At 38.3% G+C, this 16,617-nt stretch overlaps 1 protein-coding gene across 2 annotated transcripts in view; it reads right to left on the bottom strand.

Moving 5' to 3' along the window:
• Positions 1-2,341: 2,341 nt before the first annotated feature.
• DCDC2 (doublecortin domain containing 2) overlaps positions 2,342-16,617 on the bottom strand; it is a 60,995-nt gene continuing 46,719 nt past the window's right edge. Inside the window, exons 9-11 of one of the 2 annotated variants that reach the window (XM_071736309.1) lie at positions 6,683-7,027; positions 5,720-5,751; positions 5,329-5,446 (exon numbers count right to left, since the gene is read on the bottom strand). In XM_071736309.1, coding sequence (XP_071592410.1) covers positions 5,743-5,751; positions 6,683-7,027 — 354 coding nt within the window. In that variant the 3' untranslated portion in view covers positions 5,329-5,446; positions 5,720-5,742. Of the gene's footprint in view, positions 5,447-5,719; positions 5,752-6,682; positions 7,028-16,617 lie in introns of both variants that reach the window. The other variant, XM_071736307.1, reaches the window with a different exon arrangement.

Below are 16,617 nucleotides of genomic sequence, written 5' to 3'. Positions count from 1 at the left end.
CAGTCTGCAGCCAGCAGTGGCAGCCACGCTGCCAGAGCCAATCCTGTCCCCGAACCTCTGAAAGCCAAAGTTACCATGTAAAAAGTTTCACCAGGGAAGAAGCCAGGTCAGATGCCAGCATGCAGCAGGCATGCTCACAGTATGGTAAAATCTTTCTCAGCAACAGGAGAAAAGGCAGTTTGGAGCAGTTTTCTTAATGGCTAATTTCAGTAAGATTACATTATTATTTATTATTATTATGTTGTTGTTGTTATTTTAAACCTTGCTTAAAACTAAATGATGTAATCATCATGTTTTTCAGCATAACAGGATGCATACTATCAGATAATGCATTGGATTTGGAGTACAAGCTTCTAGCAATGCTTTTTCATTCTGCAAACAGCTTTTTAAGAAGGAAACTCCAGTGCTTTCATATTTGGAAACTGACAAGGGTTGGGTTTTTTTCAGTTTCTCATAGATAGTACGAGAAAGAAGAAAGAAGGAATGGCCCTATAAAGATATGAAAGGGATGCAGAGGGTCTTAAAAAATGCCATTTCTCTTAGATTCTTCTTATTCAAAACCTTTTCTTCAACAGCCCCACACAGTCTCCCACTATGGGGAAAATGTGATTTTACTCCAAACAGTGAGGCTTGAAGTATATCAGAGAAGCAAAAGCAACTCCCATTCTCAGTTTACAATACAAGCACCAGTTTGATCTGTAACACCAACGTTGACTCTGCCTCCCTTTCTGCATGCAGCCTGACAGAGAATGGTCCTTGTAACACTACAGCCTTCTGCAACTCAAGGCCAATTCACTGGCTGTAAAAGTGTTGGTGGTAAGGCCCTCCTATGTGTTTTGGCACCTTCTCCTTTATTTGAGCTGACCCACTCCAGTTACCTCCCAGTCCCTTTCCAACTTTTTCCCACACCCCTCAGGGGGCCTCGCATCCATGCCCAATGTTCCTTAGGAAACAAACTGAAGGAGAAAACCCCTAACTACAAGTATCAAGTGAAAAAAAGCAGACAACGCTGTTTATAGATGTGCTTTTTTTTCCCCCCCTCTTTCCTTCCTCTTTACAGTAAAGGATTTGATTTACACACTAGCTTTGCAAGCTACACCTTTCTTCACACTTGTTAAAAAAAAAAGTGGCGAGAGTACTTTGTGGCAAGGGCAGCTTCAAAATGACCCCTTCATTTTCTTCCTCCCTGAACAAACAGGAGGAAATCTGAATGTGCTGAAAAGGGGATGATGTTTTGGACATGGCCCCCCCATTCATCCAGCACCACTGGAATTTGTTACACCATCAACAGTGCTTTGATATTGTATCATTTATACTTAAGTTTTATTCTTACCTTTTGCCAGCTAAGGTTTCATCTTCCATCTTAGGTCAGCTTCTTTCAAAAAGTAGGAGAGAAAAGGAAAGGACTTGGAAGCCCTCCTGGACATTACCCTTTCACATCATCCAATTTTAGGCTAATTCTTCATAGAATCATAGAATTGGCTGGGTTGGAAGGGACCTCAGAGATCATCAAGTCCAACCCTTGATCCACTACCACTGCAGTTACCAGACCATGGCACTGAGTGCCACATCCAGTCTCTTTTTAAATATCTCCAGGGATGGAGAATCCACTACTTCACTGGGCAGTGAATCCACTACTTCACTGGGCACTACTTCACTGGGCATCCATTCCAATGTCTGATCACCCTCTCTGTAAAGAAATTCTTTCTCATATCTAACCTAAACTTCCCCTGGCACAACTTAAGACCGTGCCCTCTTGTCTTGTTGAAAGTCATCTGGGAAAAGAGACCAACCCCCCCTGGCTACACCCTCCTTTCAGGGAGTTGTAGAGAGTGATGAGGTCTCCTCTGAGCCTCCTCTTCTCCAGGCTGAACAGCCCCAGCTCCCTCAGCCTCTCCTCATAGGATCTGTGCTGGAGTCCCTTCACCAGCCTGGTTGCCCTCCTTTGGACCTGCTCCAGGACCTTGATATCCTTCCTGAACTGAGGGGCCCAGAACTGGACACAGGACTCGAGGTGTGGCCTCAGCAGCGCAATCTGTCTCTTAATGTGTCTCTTCCATTAAGGGTGACTCAGCTTGAGTATTTTGTCTGATCCTCTGAAGAGCACGTTTCCTCCAGTTACCACCTAGAGGACCAGGGCGAGTATAACCACCGAGGCCAAGTATGTAAAGCACAGTGGTTTGAAGGGCTGCCTGCTACTTCTTTACACACCTGCAAGCACTGAACAGGGAAATCTGCAAATCATCCTCCATCAGCTGCAAAATCGTTAGGTTTTTAAGATCAGTCTCCCAAAGCCATACTTGATATAGAACAGGCCTTGATATAAGACAAAACACAGGAATATCTGTATGCTAGCTCTCTTTAATAGCAAATTGTTTTAAAAAACAGAACCAAAGTAGGAAAACAAGTCTTAAAAAACCTCAGAATTGTTGCATACAAACTTAATAGAGTAACATTAGATAAGCTTAACAAAATTATGTATTTAACTTATAAAACTTACTTAAGCCATCACACATGGCAAATACAGACAGAAACACTATTTAGGAAGACCATCTGTATGCTTCTTGTTTGAGTTCTACTTTAACATCAGAATTACTATGCATAAACTACTTTCTCTCTATAAAAGAACCTGATAAGAAATTCATGTTGTCAGTGTTGCAAAGCGAATGATAAAATAGTTGTAATTGTATTTCCAAAAAGTCTGATAATCTATTCTGAAGAAAGATATTGTGTCTTTTTTGGAAGAAGATAGAAGGGAAAATGTTTTAAAGGCTGAATAACACTCATAGGGATTTAATTCATAGGGATGAATGAAAGAAGATTATCATATTAAATTCCCTAGAATTTAGTTAAAGCTTTTTAATTACTCTTTTTGACATCTGTAAAACTTTTAAGCAAGGACGACACCAAACATTCAGGGAAAATGGAAGAAATGACAGCAACTGTTGTCAGACAGGAGCTATAAATAAAAAGCAAAGTGTTTTGGGTTTTATTTATAAAAACCTCAATTTCTTTTATATATCTTTTTCTCAATACAATATTTTTATACGTACATTCTCCTGATTAAGTATCTCCATCAGATATTTTTGCATACATATCAGATACGTATGTAAATTTAAATTCACACTTTTGAGGATGAAGAACAGCTCAGAGGTTGCTCAAGTCATAGTCTGAAATAAGAGGACAACGAGTAGAGTCCTGAATTTGGTACACCATTAACATTTAGCAAAGAGCCCATTCACAGTTATGTCAAAAGAGGATTACTGTTACTTGTCTGGATTCAGCAGCACATCTAAGAGCACCTTAACCAGTAAGCAGAGGAGCAATTCAGCTCTAAGTCAGCAGAGAGGCAGCATCAGCCAACTTCTTGGTCAGCTTTGCACAGAAGGTTCAGCAGGTAAATTGCCCTAAGCTCCCTGAGGAGCCAGAGCTGCTTTCTCTGGTTGGTTAAGTATTATTTGAGGGCTTTTAATGCTACTGCATATATAATTCCAGGGCAGGATTAACTCTAAAGGTACCTAGAGGATTTCTGCCTGTCATTTTGCCTCACTGGCATGTAGAGTTGTTGCATTCATTTTGTTCTTGGGAGCAGGGGAGCATTGGTGGTTTTTTACTTCTGCTTTACTTTAAATGTCTTCCTAAATCCCAGAGAAATCAAAGATATTTGAGCACATTGTGACAAATAGAAGTAGCATACACACATGCTTAAGAGCTTGGCTCAGGACCTTATTTTGAACTTACCACAAATGCAATATTTCTTCAGATCTTTGTCAAAGGACACATGAATCTCAGACAATTCAGAGATACTCTGTTCTAACCCTGTTCCTATGGATTTTAACATAATGGTTTCTAGGCTTATATTGCCAATATTAAGAAACAGGTGGAAGGATCTCTAAATATTTCTATTCAATTGGAAAATTATACACAGTAGTTAGCAGAAAAAGTGAAGCTGTTTAAATGAGTTTCAGTCAGGACAAATGGTTCTTCACATTCCTCAAACAGTGCTTCAAATTCAGTTTGGTCATGAACATATTTTTTGTCTCAATGGCATGAAATTAAAACCCCCCAACATTTTGATTCTCATAGTAATAACTTACCAACATTAATGACAAGGGAACCCACTACTTCTTCTGTATAATTAATGAATTATGCTCAGAGCTGTATTCCTGTGAAGTACATATTAATCCCATTACTAACAGAGAAACAATGTGAGCAATGGGACTGCTGTAACTAGAAGAATTAATGTTGTGGATCAATGCTTTTTTAATAATGCAAATTAAGCCACAGCCCATCAGGATCCAACTTGCTCAAAAAGGTGATGATACATTTCCAACCATTAAGGCTACATAAAGGATTCATAAATGCAGCAATTGTTGCTGACTTTTACAGAAAACTGGCAGGTTCATCCTAACATGTTTCATATTAAAATAGCCCCATTGACAGCAATGGTTTCATGGCAATTTCAGTCTGAATCCAGGCCTATTCTTTTTCTTTTTTTTTTTATTAATGAATCACTTTTCTCATGGGCTGAGTTACAAATCCATCCAAACTCAGCTTTTGAAACTACTTTGTTTATATACTCTTCCTTTACTTTTTTACCCACTACAGTAACAAACCATTGTTTACAGAATTGGTGCAGGGCAATCAACAAAACTTCTTGCTGTAAATGGGAACAAACTGCACTATTGTAGGCTTTCTACATACATTAATATTATGTTAAATAGGTGCTATTTATGATTGTAAAACCTAACAATTCTAATTAATATTTAAAAATCTACTCTTTAATAACATTAGTACTGACAACTCATTACAGTACACCATTGTTTGTGGGCATAGGTCCATTAAGTGAGGAACATATTCTAATTATATCTTAATGTCATGCCTAGAAATCATTTTATATCATGCGGAATTTTAATGGAAAAACTACATATGTCCTCATTAAAAAGTCAAAATTTATTCTCTTTTTCCTTTTTCTGGAACTGTGTAACTTTTGTACTTATTCTAATGAATATTCTAATGGGTATTCTAACCATTTTATATGACAAAATAGTTCATTTGTTTCACTAATGCTACTATACAGTATTCTTGTATTTCCCTCCCCTCAAATTCTACTGGAAAATCTCAGCTTTTAAAAATAATTCAATGTATTTTTAGTAACTACTAATGTTTTTTTTTCTACATATGGCATATGTTTTCTACAATATGGCATTATGATCTCTAGACTCAATACATGGGTACTTAACCTATCCTCCCATTATAAATTATCAGTTACAAAAAATAACATGCTTTACATTTGAAGTGCTATAATATCTAATTTTTCTCCTCATATTTTTTCTGTCTATGCAACTGCAGCATAGTCATTGCTCTGGTAATTTTTTTCACTTTCTTGTGGACTGGTGATTGTCACCCTTGGATTTGTGGAGGTTTTTTCAAGATGGGAATCAACCTAAAGAAAAAGGACAGGTACTGTTAACTTCATTGGGTAACAAAGATTTCAATTTTTTTCAATACAGTGTTAGCACTTCACACTAAAATTTCCACAAGGTATTTTTAACTTGAAAAAATGTTTTCTGAAAGTGATCACGTTAACATTTTTATATACCTTATACTTATATACCTTCCAAAAGAGAAAGTACTCAAATTAGAGGTTCCCCACCACCACCAGTTCTTTCATCAAACATCCAGTTACCACATCCATTTAAAGTGAATGCTTACTCACTTTCTCCACTTCCATAAATAACTTCAGCTTTTCTAAAAATAAACAAAAAAAAATCAATATATCAAGCACAGAAGAAATTCAGTGCCTGAGAAAATGAAAATATCATGTTACTCAGCTCTCCTAATTGAAAAATATTCTTCTGTATCACAGGGAAGCAGAAGAAAGCCCACTTGCAAGGTGCAAGAAACCATTCCCAGTGTCACAAGAAGCAGAGGAACAGTCTGTTTTCCAGCAGCCTATTGGCAAAGATTATACATCAAGTTCTGCTTCTGATGCTCAGTAATCCCATTCTTCCTAGTTTTGGATTCTCTTCATCAAACAAAACATTTAATTTCCCACATTTCTGCCACTGATCTGACCATCAAGGGTAGTCCAATTTATTTCTCTTGGCTGCATGACTCCATCTAAGCCAGTAACATATTACCATGTCTCTGAAATTAATGAGACATCTGGTTTTAAAACAACAGAAGCCCTTTGCTTTGTGGATCTTGTTCATCTCCACCATCTTGTTCAGGTTCTAAGAAAAGGAGATGTGACTGACATAGCACAGCAAGTGCTCTTCATGAAATGCAGCTCTGTGAAAATCAATGAAATAATGTGGCACTGAGGTTTTGCACACACCCTTTTGCTCTGTCATAAAGGATAATGTAGTGTGGATATATAATGCTTATGCTTTTCTGAAATTGCAAGGGGTTTTTAGGTTTGGTTTTTTTTTTCAAAATTCAGCGTACTCAGATTCAACAAATAGCAAGAAAAATCTGCTTTCTCAGTTGGAGGGCATATAATTATTGATGTAACTGATCTATACAGATGGAAAACAGCATTTACCACAAAGTGAAGTTCTTACAAAAATGCTCTCCGGACCTTACCAGGAGATACTTAGAGGTGAGCTGAAAAGCCTGAGGCTGAAATGAATGAGGAACAAGAACTTAAAAACATCAGGCTAGAAGAATAAACACTCACCTGGTTCTGACTGTCAAAATTCTCTTCTTTTACTTCTTCAGGCTGAAGATCACCTTGGTAGTTCAAGGGCTCCATTCCCCCAACATTTTCTTTATTTTTCTTACCATTTAAATGGTTACAAGCTTCTTCCTCTGCTTGGTCAACATTCTCTGTTTCTTCTGCTTCAGCTTCATAATTCTCATATAATTTCTTCTTGTTTTTTTCTACTTCACTTCTTTTTTTAACAGTTTCCCCACTTTCTTCTCCATTCATTTCTGGATATTCTTCCTCTCTTCTATATGCATCCTCTTCCCTGTCATTTTCCTCTTCTGCATTTTCTTCTTCATCTACAGTTTCTGCTGGCCTCTGGTGAAAGGAAAAGCAACAGCATTATGAGGAATTCTTAATCAGAACACTCCATGCAATTCTGAAACATGACAGACATCAAAATCACAATTACACCATTACAGGGGAGTAAGTGTGCTAACTTGAGAGTTGTGTAACATGGACAGAAAACGATTCTCTTTTACTAACTTCCCATAGTGCACTGTTATTACCAAAATGCACTAAAATAAAAATGTTTTGGTGATATTTAAATATGTTTTACATCCGTTTAATCCCCTTGACCATACTCAAAAAAACCACAAAACAACCCTAAACTGGAATGAGTTAGATTTAATTAATATAGCAACAGCTATTTTGTTCCAACTATTCCAAGTTCTCTGATGTTCTAGCATTTAGTATGTACAAAATCCTCTTGCAATGATATAAAATATCATACATCATTAGCCCACTAACTATTCCACAGGAGCAATTTTACCTATGAACTTGGCCACACCATGACAACCAGTCCTGTTGTGCAGCCTTTTTCCACCAACAGAAAAACAGCAAAAGTAGATGAGTCAGACCTACTGGTCACTTCCATAACATTATTCCCCTTCCCAGAGGCCCATCTGTAGCTAGCATGGTTAAGCATCTGTTTGATATTCAGCTTTTTCTTCCTGCACAGGGTCAGACCAGCAGACAGGAGAAACAAGATCTTGTCCCATATTGAAGAAGAGTGAGCAGAAACTCACTACAGATAAAGCTGCTAGAAACTTCACTTCATGACAACCTGGAACACTTTTTTGTCACTTGTCTTCCAGTTTCAGCTTTGACAATTCACCTGACTGTTCAGTAAACCAATGCCCCTGCTGCAGAGATGGCATGTACTTGTCCCAAAGTCTGAATGAAAGTAAAGAGAAAAAAAATCCCACAGGAGTGACAGGGTGCCTGCTGCCCACACAGCCTCATCAGACTCTAAATCTAAAAAAAAGTAAGCTTAGAGCAATAAATTATATCTTAACCAGAAGTGTTTGGAATTTTACTGTCATTAGCAGCTTTATGCAGGCACCCATCTGCTATAGACCCATGAGTTAAAAAAAACCCAACTAGTTCCCTCGCTAATACTAACATTCCAAAAGAATTCTCATCACCTTCAACTTATTAATAAAAGCTATTTAAGCAATGTCATACCAGCAACTGATTGAAGCCTCTTGATGAAACATCTTGTTTTTGCTTTGATACCCAAGTAGCAACATAAGAAAACTTTGTTATGTCAGTGCGCAATACCAGAAAGACAGAGTTTCAAAATGAACAAGTTATTGCACTGTAATAGAATGACAAATTACTAAAAATATTACATGGATACATTACCAGATAAGTAATGGCTCCATAAAAAATTCTGAAGTACTGTACCCTCTGTACACTCTTTTTTTTCAAGCCTTCCTGACTCGCTTTCATCTGGTAACATCAAACTGGTCTCATTATCACTAAAATAAAAATTAAACAAGCCAAATCTTTACAGTCACCTTCAACTGAAGCACCATCCAAATCAATCTTGAGCCAACTTTGGTGACCTCTAACACGTAAAGAGAGCAAAGAAACTGTAGATCCATAAATTCTCAGAAGTTACCTGCCAGTCTTACATGTGTGACCTACTGATTTGTTTTCAGTCTGCTAAGGAAATCAGCAGCTCTGGATTCTGAGATTTCTGGATTCACAAATAAGGGAAGGTGGCACAAACTGCTGGCTACAAGTAAGTTGTTTTGGTTTTGCTTAATGACACCTCCTTGCTATGACATTGCAAATACCAACTGAAGATAGGGTAAGAAAAGAAACAAAGTAAACACAGGCTCTGCCAGGTAACTGTAGAACTAATCCAAGGTATTATTATTTCCAGCTTTTTGTTACTGTGTGATGGTGGGTACAATCAGAAGAGACTCTCTGCCCTTATCTTACCTGACTTTAGTATGAGGGCTCATTTGGACAGCAGAAGAAGTTGAGTAGACTTTACACCATGGTGTAAGCATATTTATCCTAATGCATCTGCTTCTGCTGGTTTCACTGCAGTGGAAGCAGTCTTTGGCACACAAGGACAATGGACATTAGAGGGGTAGTAACTTTCTAAGATGTCACACCAGATAGACTCATGAGACCTTATCTGCCTAAAATAGATGTGGATGCAAATTTTTTAAGAGTTAAAACTGAGTAACAGAGAAGATAAATACAGAATTATTGAACCATACCCAGAAACTCGGTCGTTGCTAACAGGGGTGAAATAACATTTAAATTTCAACTAATTTAACTTGACCAGACAAGATAAATGGCCTGAAAAATAATACTAAAAATAACAGTAAAACAAATCCCATATAATACTTTCCCAGTAACCAAAAATTTCAAGATAGCTGAGCATATTACTACAATGGTTATTACTGCCACAGACAAAAAATAAAAAGTTGTGTTTACAGCTAATAATTGGAAGGCAAAATGCATTCTTCATGTAATCTCCCTTCAAGCTGAACTGCATTGAAATGCACTTTCAAATGAGTTAAAGTCATCATGGATGAGGAATGAAAAGACATTCCACAAGGTAATAAAAAATTCAGTGCAGTGTTGTTTCCATTGCACAAAGTCACAGGTAGGCTTTGAAATGTGAATATGACCACAGTCAATGCACTTCCAAATGCACAGCAGCCTTAAGACAGGACTGTAGGGAAGGAACTGAAGGCTAAAGTCACCAACCAAATCATATATTGCTCTTAACATTAAACCTTGTGCTATTTTCTGCTGAGATCTTATTGATCTACTAGTTATGCATAAATTAGCATTCTCTATGTTAAATGCATCTTCTTCACTGAGAAATCCATATAATTAGCAAAAATTAGATTTTTCATATTTAGAGAAAAAAAAAAAATGTCTATGTGCATATATGTGTGCAGGGAGGAAAACTGAAAGGAGGAGAAAACCAGATTTTTTTATACTCCAAAGTCTATATATGCTGTACATGCTTAACTTTGCCACCTGGAAAAGGTCCAATTATTTCAGTGAACCTAAATAGTGAGCTAAAGTCAGCATCAAAGTGCTTGCTGGATTAGGGTGTAATTCAAATCCCTCTGCAGTCAATGAAAAGTTTTCCACAGAACTTGACACATTCCAGCCATCCCACCATCTACAACCATACAAAACACCTATTATGATACATCAAAATTAATGCAATTTGTGTTCTCTCATGATTAATTAGGATGGGCATACTGAAAGCAAAACAGGAATGCAAATTCAGACACAGACATCCTTTTAGAAATCACCAGACTAATTTCTAAAAGTCAGCAATGATCCCGTATACTTAAGAAAAAGCAGTACTGTTTCAATTCTAGTTTTTAGATTTTCAACAGTAACCTTTTTAAACCCCAGAATATTTCTGGTAGGATCTTCCTATATGGAATGCATTGGCTGGATAGCCAAGACAGATGTGGGACTCTGCTGCTTTGCCCTGAACCTAAATCAGAGTTCAGCTTCCAGCCACTGTGTTGGTTCACAGGAAGTAATGCAAATACATCACAATTGGGATTCCTGTAAAAGCTCAGGGCATCTCAAATCCCCAGGCCTGAGTGACTGAGATGTTCTACCAGTTTATAATGCAACTAAATGAACACAAGCATCAAACATTCCTGTCAACATGAGAGATTCTAGGATCGTATCAGAGAACAAGGTGTGCTTCAAAAATTCATGGTTGGGAAGCACCCAACCACTTGTAGCCCAAGGCTAAACATGTATCCTGTAAGAAAGTACAGAATAAGTGTTCCTGTCTTTAGTTCTGTATCCACATCACAAAATCTACAGAAGCACAACTTGAACCTGACAGCAATAAGCATAGGACCAGAGAAGCAGGAGGTAATTTTCACAGAGAAGTAAGTGACTTTTAAAACAAGGGGCCTTTCTGGTGACTCTGACCTTCATTCCTCCTATAGTCACAACTACTCTTAGTAATTTCATGTAGTTTGTAATTTTGCCTTTTGTTTCATTGCAAAAACAGAGGCAGTAACCTCCTTTCTTGTACTGCTGGTTACATCTTTTCAGTGCAGGTAATGCTTTTGCAATTTCCTATTGAAATAACTTGTTTTCAAGATGTTTCTTCATGACTGTGAACACAATTCTTTCTTTGCTTGTCACAGACTAGCAATAAAAAGACTCACTGACTTGTACATCTATATTGAAAGTCATATTCAACTAAAGCCATGTAGAACCACTTCAGTCATTCCCAACTTCATGCTGGAAAGAGGGACCCAGCCTGCCTTCTGGAAATTTCCTGACTTAGTAAGCAGGTTTTTGAGGAACAGTGAATTTCATTTTGCATTCAAGAAGTATGATTACTTGATGGTATTTTTAATCCCAGCAAAAAACAGTGTGTTTAAAAAAGAAGGATGTGTTCTAATTACACTCATCATGCCATCATTCATTAAGAGCTACATTACCAAATACCATCATCATTTAAAAGCAGTAAGTCAGGAAATCTTCAGACATGGAAGCATGTGACTTCTTTTCCTCTAGGGATGCTAATGTAACCTCTCAGAAGGTTTGCACATGACTGATGGTATAATATGGAACAGTGCAGTATCACAAATCACTTAAGGCAGAAATTATTTTGTTCCACTAATGTGAAACATAATTCTGCTTTATTGAAGTAATTTGGAAATGTTTACTTGGCTAATGGTCACAACAGACAAACAATGAGGTAGACAACAGAAATGTTAATGGTCACAAATACCAGCATGAATACAGCTCACAAATGCAGCATCAGGAACACTTAAATTTGATTGCACCAAGCCTCTACATAACAGAGCAGCCCCTGCTCCTACCCAGTGAGGAATGTTTTGCAGCAGCACTACACAGATTCAAACAGCAAAACATTTTGTTCCTGAACCAGAGAGGGTTGCTAAGTGACAGCAGCCCTCTTCCACATCATTTTCAAAACCCAGGCTCTTAAAAACAAGCAAAGGTATATAGTTAAGGGCCCATCAGTTTTATACCTCTCACGTAGTAGAAGTGTTGTTGTTCCTGAAGGCAAAAAAAAGAATTATTCCGACGACATTTAAACTCCAATCTTTTTGTAAGTTAAGATGCATTAGTTTTCTTTTTTTTTATTACAACAAATGCAGCACCTGAGTCCACAGCCTCCTAATATTTTTGTAAGAACAGAGCACGCAGAAGTCTAACTAGAATGAAAGGAAACTAAGTAACTTCGGGTGCAGAAAAAACAGCTTTTCAAACTCATCTTCATTGTGTGGTAACTGGAAGCATGCATTATTCCTTAATAACAAGACAGCCATGGCAGAGAAGAAAACATCTGATCAGATCCTTACTACTTTAAGATGTAACTAAGTCAACAATATTTTTCTCCATCTATTTCACTGACAGTCAGGTCTAGTTTTTCCATATCATTTTGCGTGGGGACATTAAAATTTACCAAAATTTCACACCCTATAATACAGCATGATCTGTTGGAGAAGCACTTAAAAAGTTCTACTGAGGTTGCAAAAATACAGGAGTGGGGGTTTTTTTTCCAGAAACAGACTCCTCTACAGTGAATGAAAAATGTTCTAAAAGTTAAGCAGTTCATGAATTACGTGGTTAAGGCTAACTAGTGTTTTCAGGACAGGTGCACAGAGAGGGAAAACTTTTTTCAAAGTGTTATCAACACTGGCTTTACAACAGAATTGCATTTGGAGGCTTTACTCAGAAGAAGTAAAGGCCCTCCAACACTTGGCCACACTGGCCCTTAAAAAATGGTCAAACGTTGCTGCTAAGGCTTCAAGAAATCATAGTCATCCAATGGAGAAACTGAGGAAAGGTCTCTTTTCTCATTCTGAGATGCAAGGAACCAACCAAAGTAAGTTTCCCTATCTTATGCAAACAATAAAAAAATTACATGTAAATCAGTGGAGCTGAAAGAACAATACGAAGGAGGGAAATCTTATCTGCTGGCTTGTCAGCACTTAGAATCCAGAAGGCTTAAAATACAGCTGCATCATTTGTAGAGAAATTTGAGCAAAAGAAATTTTGCATGTATTCTTTTCAAATCCCACTTTGAAATCCTTACTGATGTGGTGAAAAATGTTTCCTCATGAAAAGTCCTGGCTTTTTTAATCAAGGAATGTCTCTTCAAGCAGTCAGACTGTGTTAACATTGGATCAATGAAAACTTTAATATTTTGCCTTCAGCAACAGGGAAGATGATAAATATTTTGTGCTGTTCACTGAGGTGAATCTTGGGTCTCTAAAGGCAAATATATATTCCGTAAGGAAAACTGCAAATGAAAGGTGCAAATTTTCTGCTACTGATCATCATAGAATCATAGAATTGGCTGGGTTGGAAGGGACCTCAGAGATCATCAAGTCCAACCCTTGATCCACTACCGCTGCAGTTACCAGACCATGGCACTGAGTGCCACATCCAGTCTCTTTTTAAATATCTCCAGGGACGGAGGGTCCACCACTTCACTGGGCAGCCCATTCCAATGCTTGATCACCCTCTCTGTAAAGAAATTCTTTCTAATATCTAACCTAAACTTCCCCTGGCACAACTTAAGACCATGCCCTCTTGTCATGTTGAAAGTCGTCTGGGAAAGAGACCAACCCCCACTTGGCTACACCCTCCTTTCAGGGAGTTGTAGAGGGTGATGAGGTCTCCCCTGAGCCTCCTCTTCTCCAGGCTGAACAGCCCCAGCTCCCTCAGCCTCTCCTCACAGGACTTGTGCTGGAGTCCCTTCACCAGCCTGGTTGCCCTCCTTTGGACCTGCTCCAGGACCTCGATATCCTTCCTGAACTGAGGGGCCCAGAACTGGACACAGTACTCGAGGTGTGGCCTCACCAGCGCTGAGTACAGGGGCAGAATCACTTCCCTGGACCTGCTGGCCACGCTGTTCCTGATACAGGCCAGGATGCCATTGGCCTTCTTGGCTACCTGGGCACACTGCTGGCTCATGTTCAGCTTCCTGTCAATCCAGACTCCCAGGTCCCTCTCTGTCTGGCTGCTCTCAGCCACTCTGTCCCCAGCCTGTAGTGCTGCATGGGGTTGTTGTGGATGATATACTCCAGCTACAGAGAGACCACCTAAAGGAACTACACAATCTCACATCACAGCTGAGGAAATGGGGAATAATGAGTGGCATCAGGACTGCATTAATGAGCGGATATGTCTGTAATAACAGAAAGCAAATGACTACTCAAAGAATCAAGAAAGTGAGCATCCACAAAAAATGCAAATCAGTGTCAGTTAGACAAATGAATGATCCAGTGATTTTTAAAACTAAACACAGAAATAGAAAGGGTGATGGGGATTATTAATACAGAGTGGAAAACAAATAAACAAATAGATAAATTAAAAAAAAAAAGATATTAATTCTACATCACTTACATCTTAATAGCTAGTGTCATGCACCTCACAGCAAAGGAGGCTGGCATAGCAACATGCCTGAATTCCCTGTGAATCATGTACTGGACAACTTTGTATCTCATGATTAACCCACCACCCAAGTGCTCAATATGGGAACAGAACAACCATGCTTATGGAGCTGGATAAAACAATACAAACTTGCAGTGTTATTCAGTACTGTTCATATCAACTCCTGGTTTTGTCTTTCCAACATATAAAAAATAAAAGAAAAAGGTTGCTCTGAAAGCTTTAGAAGTTAGAAATTTTATTATCACTGAATTACTATGAATATATTTACATTATTATCAGCAAACTCAAAGTAGCACACCTAATTACCATTTCAAATAAGAAACTTGTATTGTTTTGCTTCCTTGCTACCAAGAACTGCAATAAAACCACCTTGTTCCCTTGTTATTTGCACAACTGATTTCACAGTCTGCCATCAGTTCCCATGGATGTTGAAGCAGTGATGGAAACAACCAACCTGCAGTTAGTCTGCATGTCAAAAGAAAAACTTTCCATTTCGTATTTGGGAGCTGAAGTCTCAGAATATAAAAGAGGAGGGTCTGGCTTCAAGCAAAACACTGATTTTTTCTCCTTGATGTTCAGTTACAACTGTCAGCTAGTCTGGAGTAAGGCAAATCCTGTTCTTTTAATGTGTTCTCAGATGGGAGACAGCATTTTACAGAACAGGACATAAGCGGGTGTCTAGCCAGTGTTACACTTTTAGTTAATGGCTAATCTGGCATTTGTTCAACCGTGTACTTCACATGGCAAGACAGAGAAGGTGCAAAAAAGAAAAAAAGACTATATGGCTGATGGAAATGATAACATATCAGAAGTGTCAACATTCTAGTGAAAGCTGGCATGTAAATATTTATGAATTATGCAAGATAGTCAAGCTCTGGCTGGCTGTCCTTTTCCATATTTCTAGCAATACCAGAAACTGCAGTTCAGATAAGGAAAAGCTATAAAGCTTTACATCACAGAATTTAAAATTATTTAAAAGGTCATTAATTAGAACTTGAACATGTAAAATGCTAAATGCTTCCAAGATCTGAGTAACCTCAGTTATGTGTGAATAAAAAGTACTCAGTGCTCCTCAGAAGGACCTGGCTTCTTGCCAGATTACCTTGGAAACTATACATGATGTTTTAAAATGAGAAATAAACCATGGCTTGAGTTGCAATATATTTTAGTGCTTTGCTCGGCTTTTTTCAATATGAAAATCAGACTATTAATAGTGTTCATGGCAGATTTTTTTTTTTTTTATTACACCTCACAAAGACATCTGCTTCCAGTTCCATGTCAAGGTATTAATACGGGTTGATAGCAACTGAAAAAACCTGAGGACAATACATGGGGCCTTGGTACATGGTACCATTAGAGGTGTCAAGCAAGTTCCCAGAGCTGCAAGCTTGCCAACACAACTAATCCTCTCTGGCAAATGTATCAACCACAGCTACCATGGTCAAGTTCAGAAAAGGCAGTGCAGAGTTGGCTGCTCTCCCCTCCCTAGTGACAGTCACCACCTTCAGGCTGAGGCAAACTGGTAGAGCTGCTGCTTGTAGCATGTCCATGGAGAAATAAGGTTGCCTCCTCCAGGGGTCTTTGATTTCATATAAATCATAGTCAACCTAAAAACTAAGTCCTGACCACCCATATTACACCATCAAATTCTTTACGTGACCTAGAGGAATTCTTTACAGTCTTTCAGAGGCCAATAAACAGGCTAATAATTTCTAAATTTGATTATTATGCTGTCAAGAGCAGGGCAGGATAAACTTTGGGATGTCATAAGAAACAAAGATTAGGATGACAGGCACTATGTTCCTTCCCAGTGTCAGTACTATCAGTACAACCCAACACATCCTAATTATCATAACACCTCATGAGAACTGCTATTACCAAGGCTGATGAGCCTAATGGTGTTCAGCACATAAATCTCTGAGAACAGGGCAGAAATTTGGTGTGAAAAGACACAGCTGTGGCACTCCTTATGTAAGGGACCAGAACATCCAGGCTCTTGCCTATTTCAAACATCTAATTCTAGCATCCTGAAGAATATAATGAGTGTCAAGTAGCTGAGGAACACTCCTTCCTATTAAAGTGAACAAATCACTAAGAATGTTCCTTCTTAGAAAAGGCAGACTAAAATAAAATGGATAGATCCAGGTTTGGTTTTTGTATGGCTATGTTGCCAT

This window comes from Heliangelus exortis, chromosome 2 (assembly GCF_036169615.1).
Source record: "Heliangelus exortis chromosome 2, bHelExo1.hap1, whole genome shotgun sequence".
Taxonomy (NCBI): Eukaryota; Metazoa; Chordata; class Aves; order Apodiformes; family Trochilidae; genus Heliangelus; species Heliangelus exortis.
This window is presented reverse-complemented; position numbering and strand designations above follow the sequence as displayed.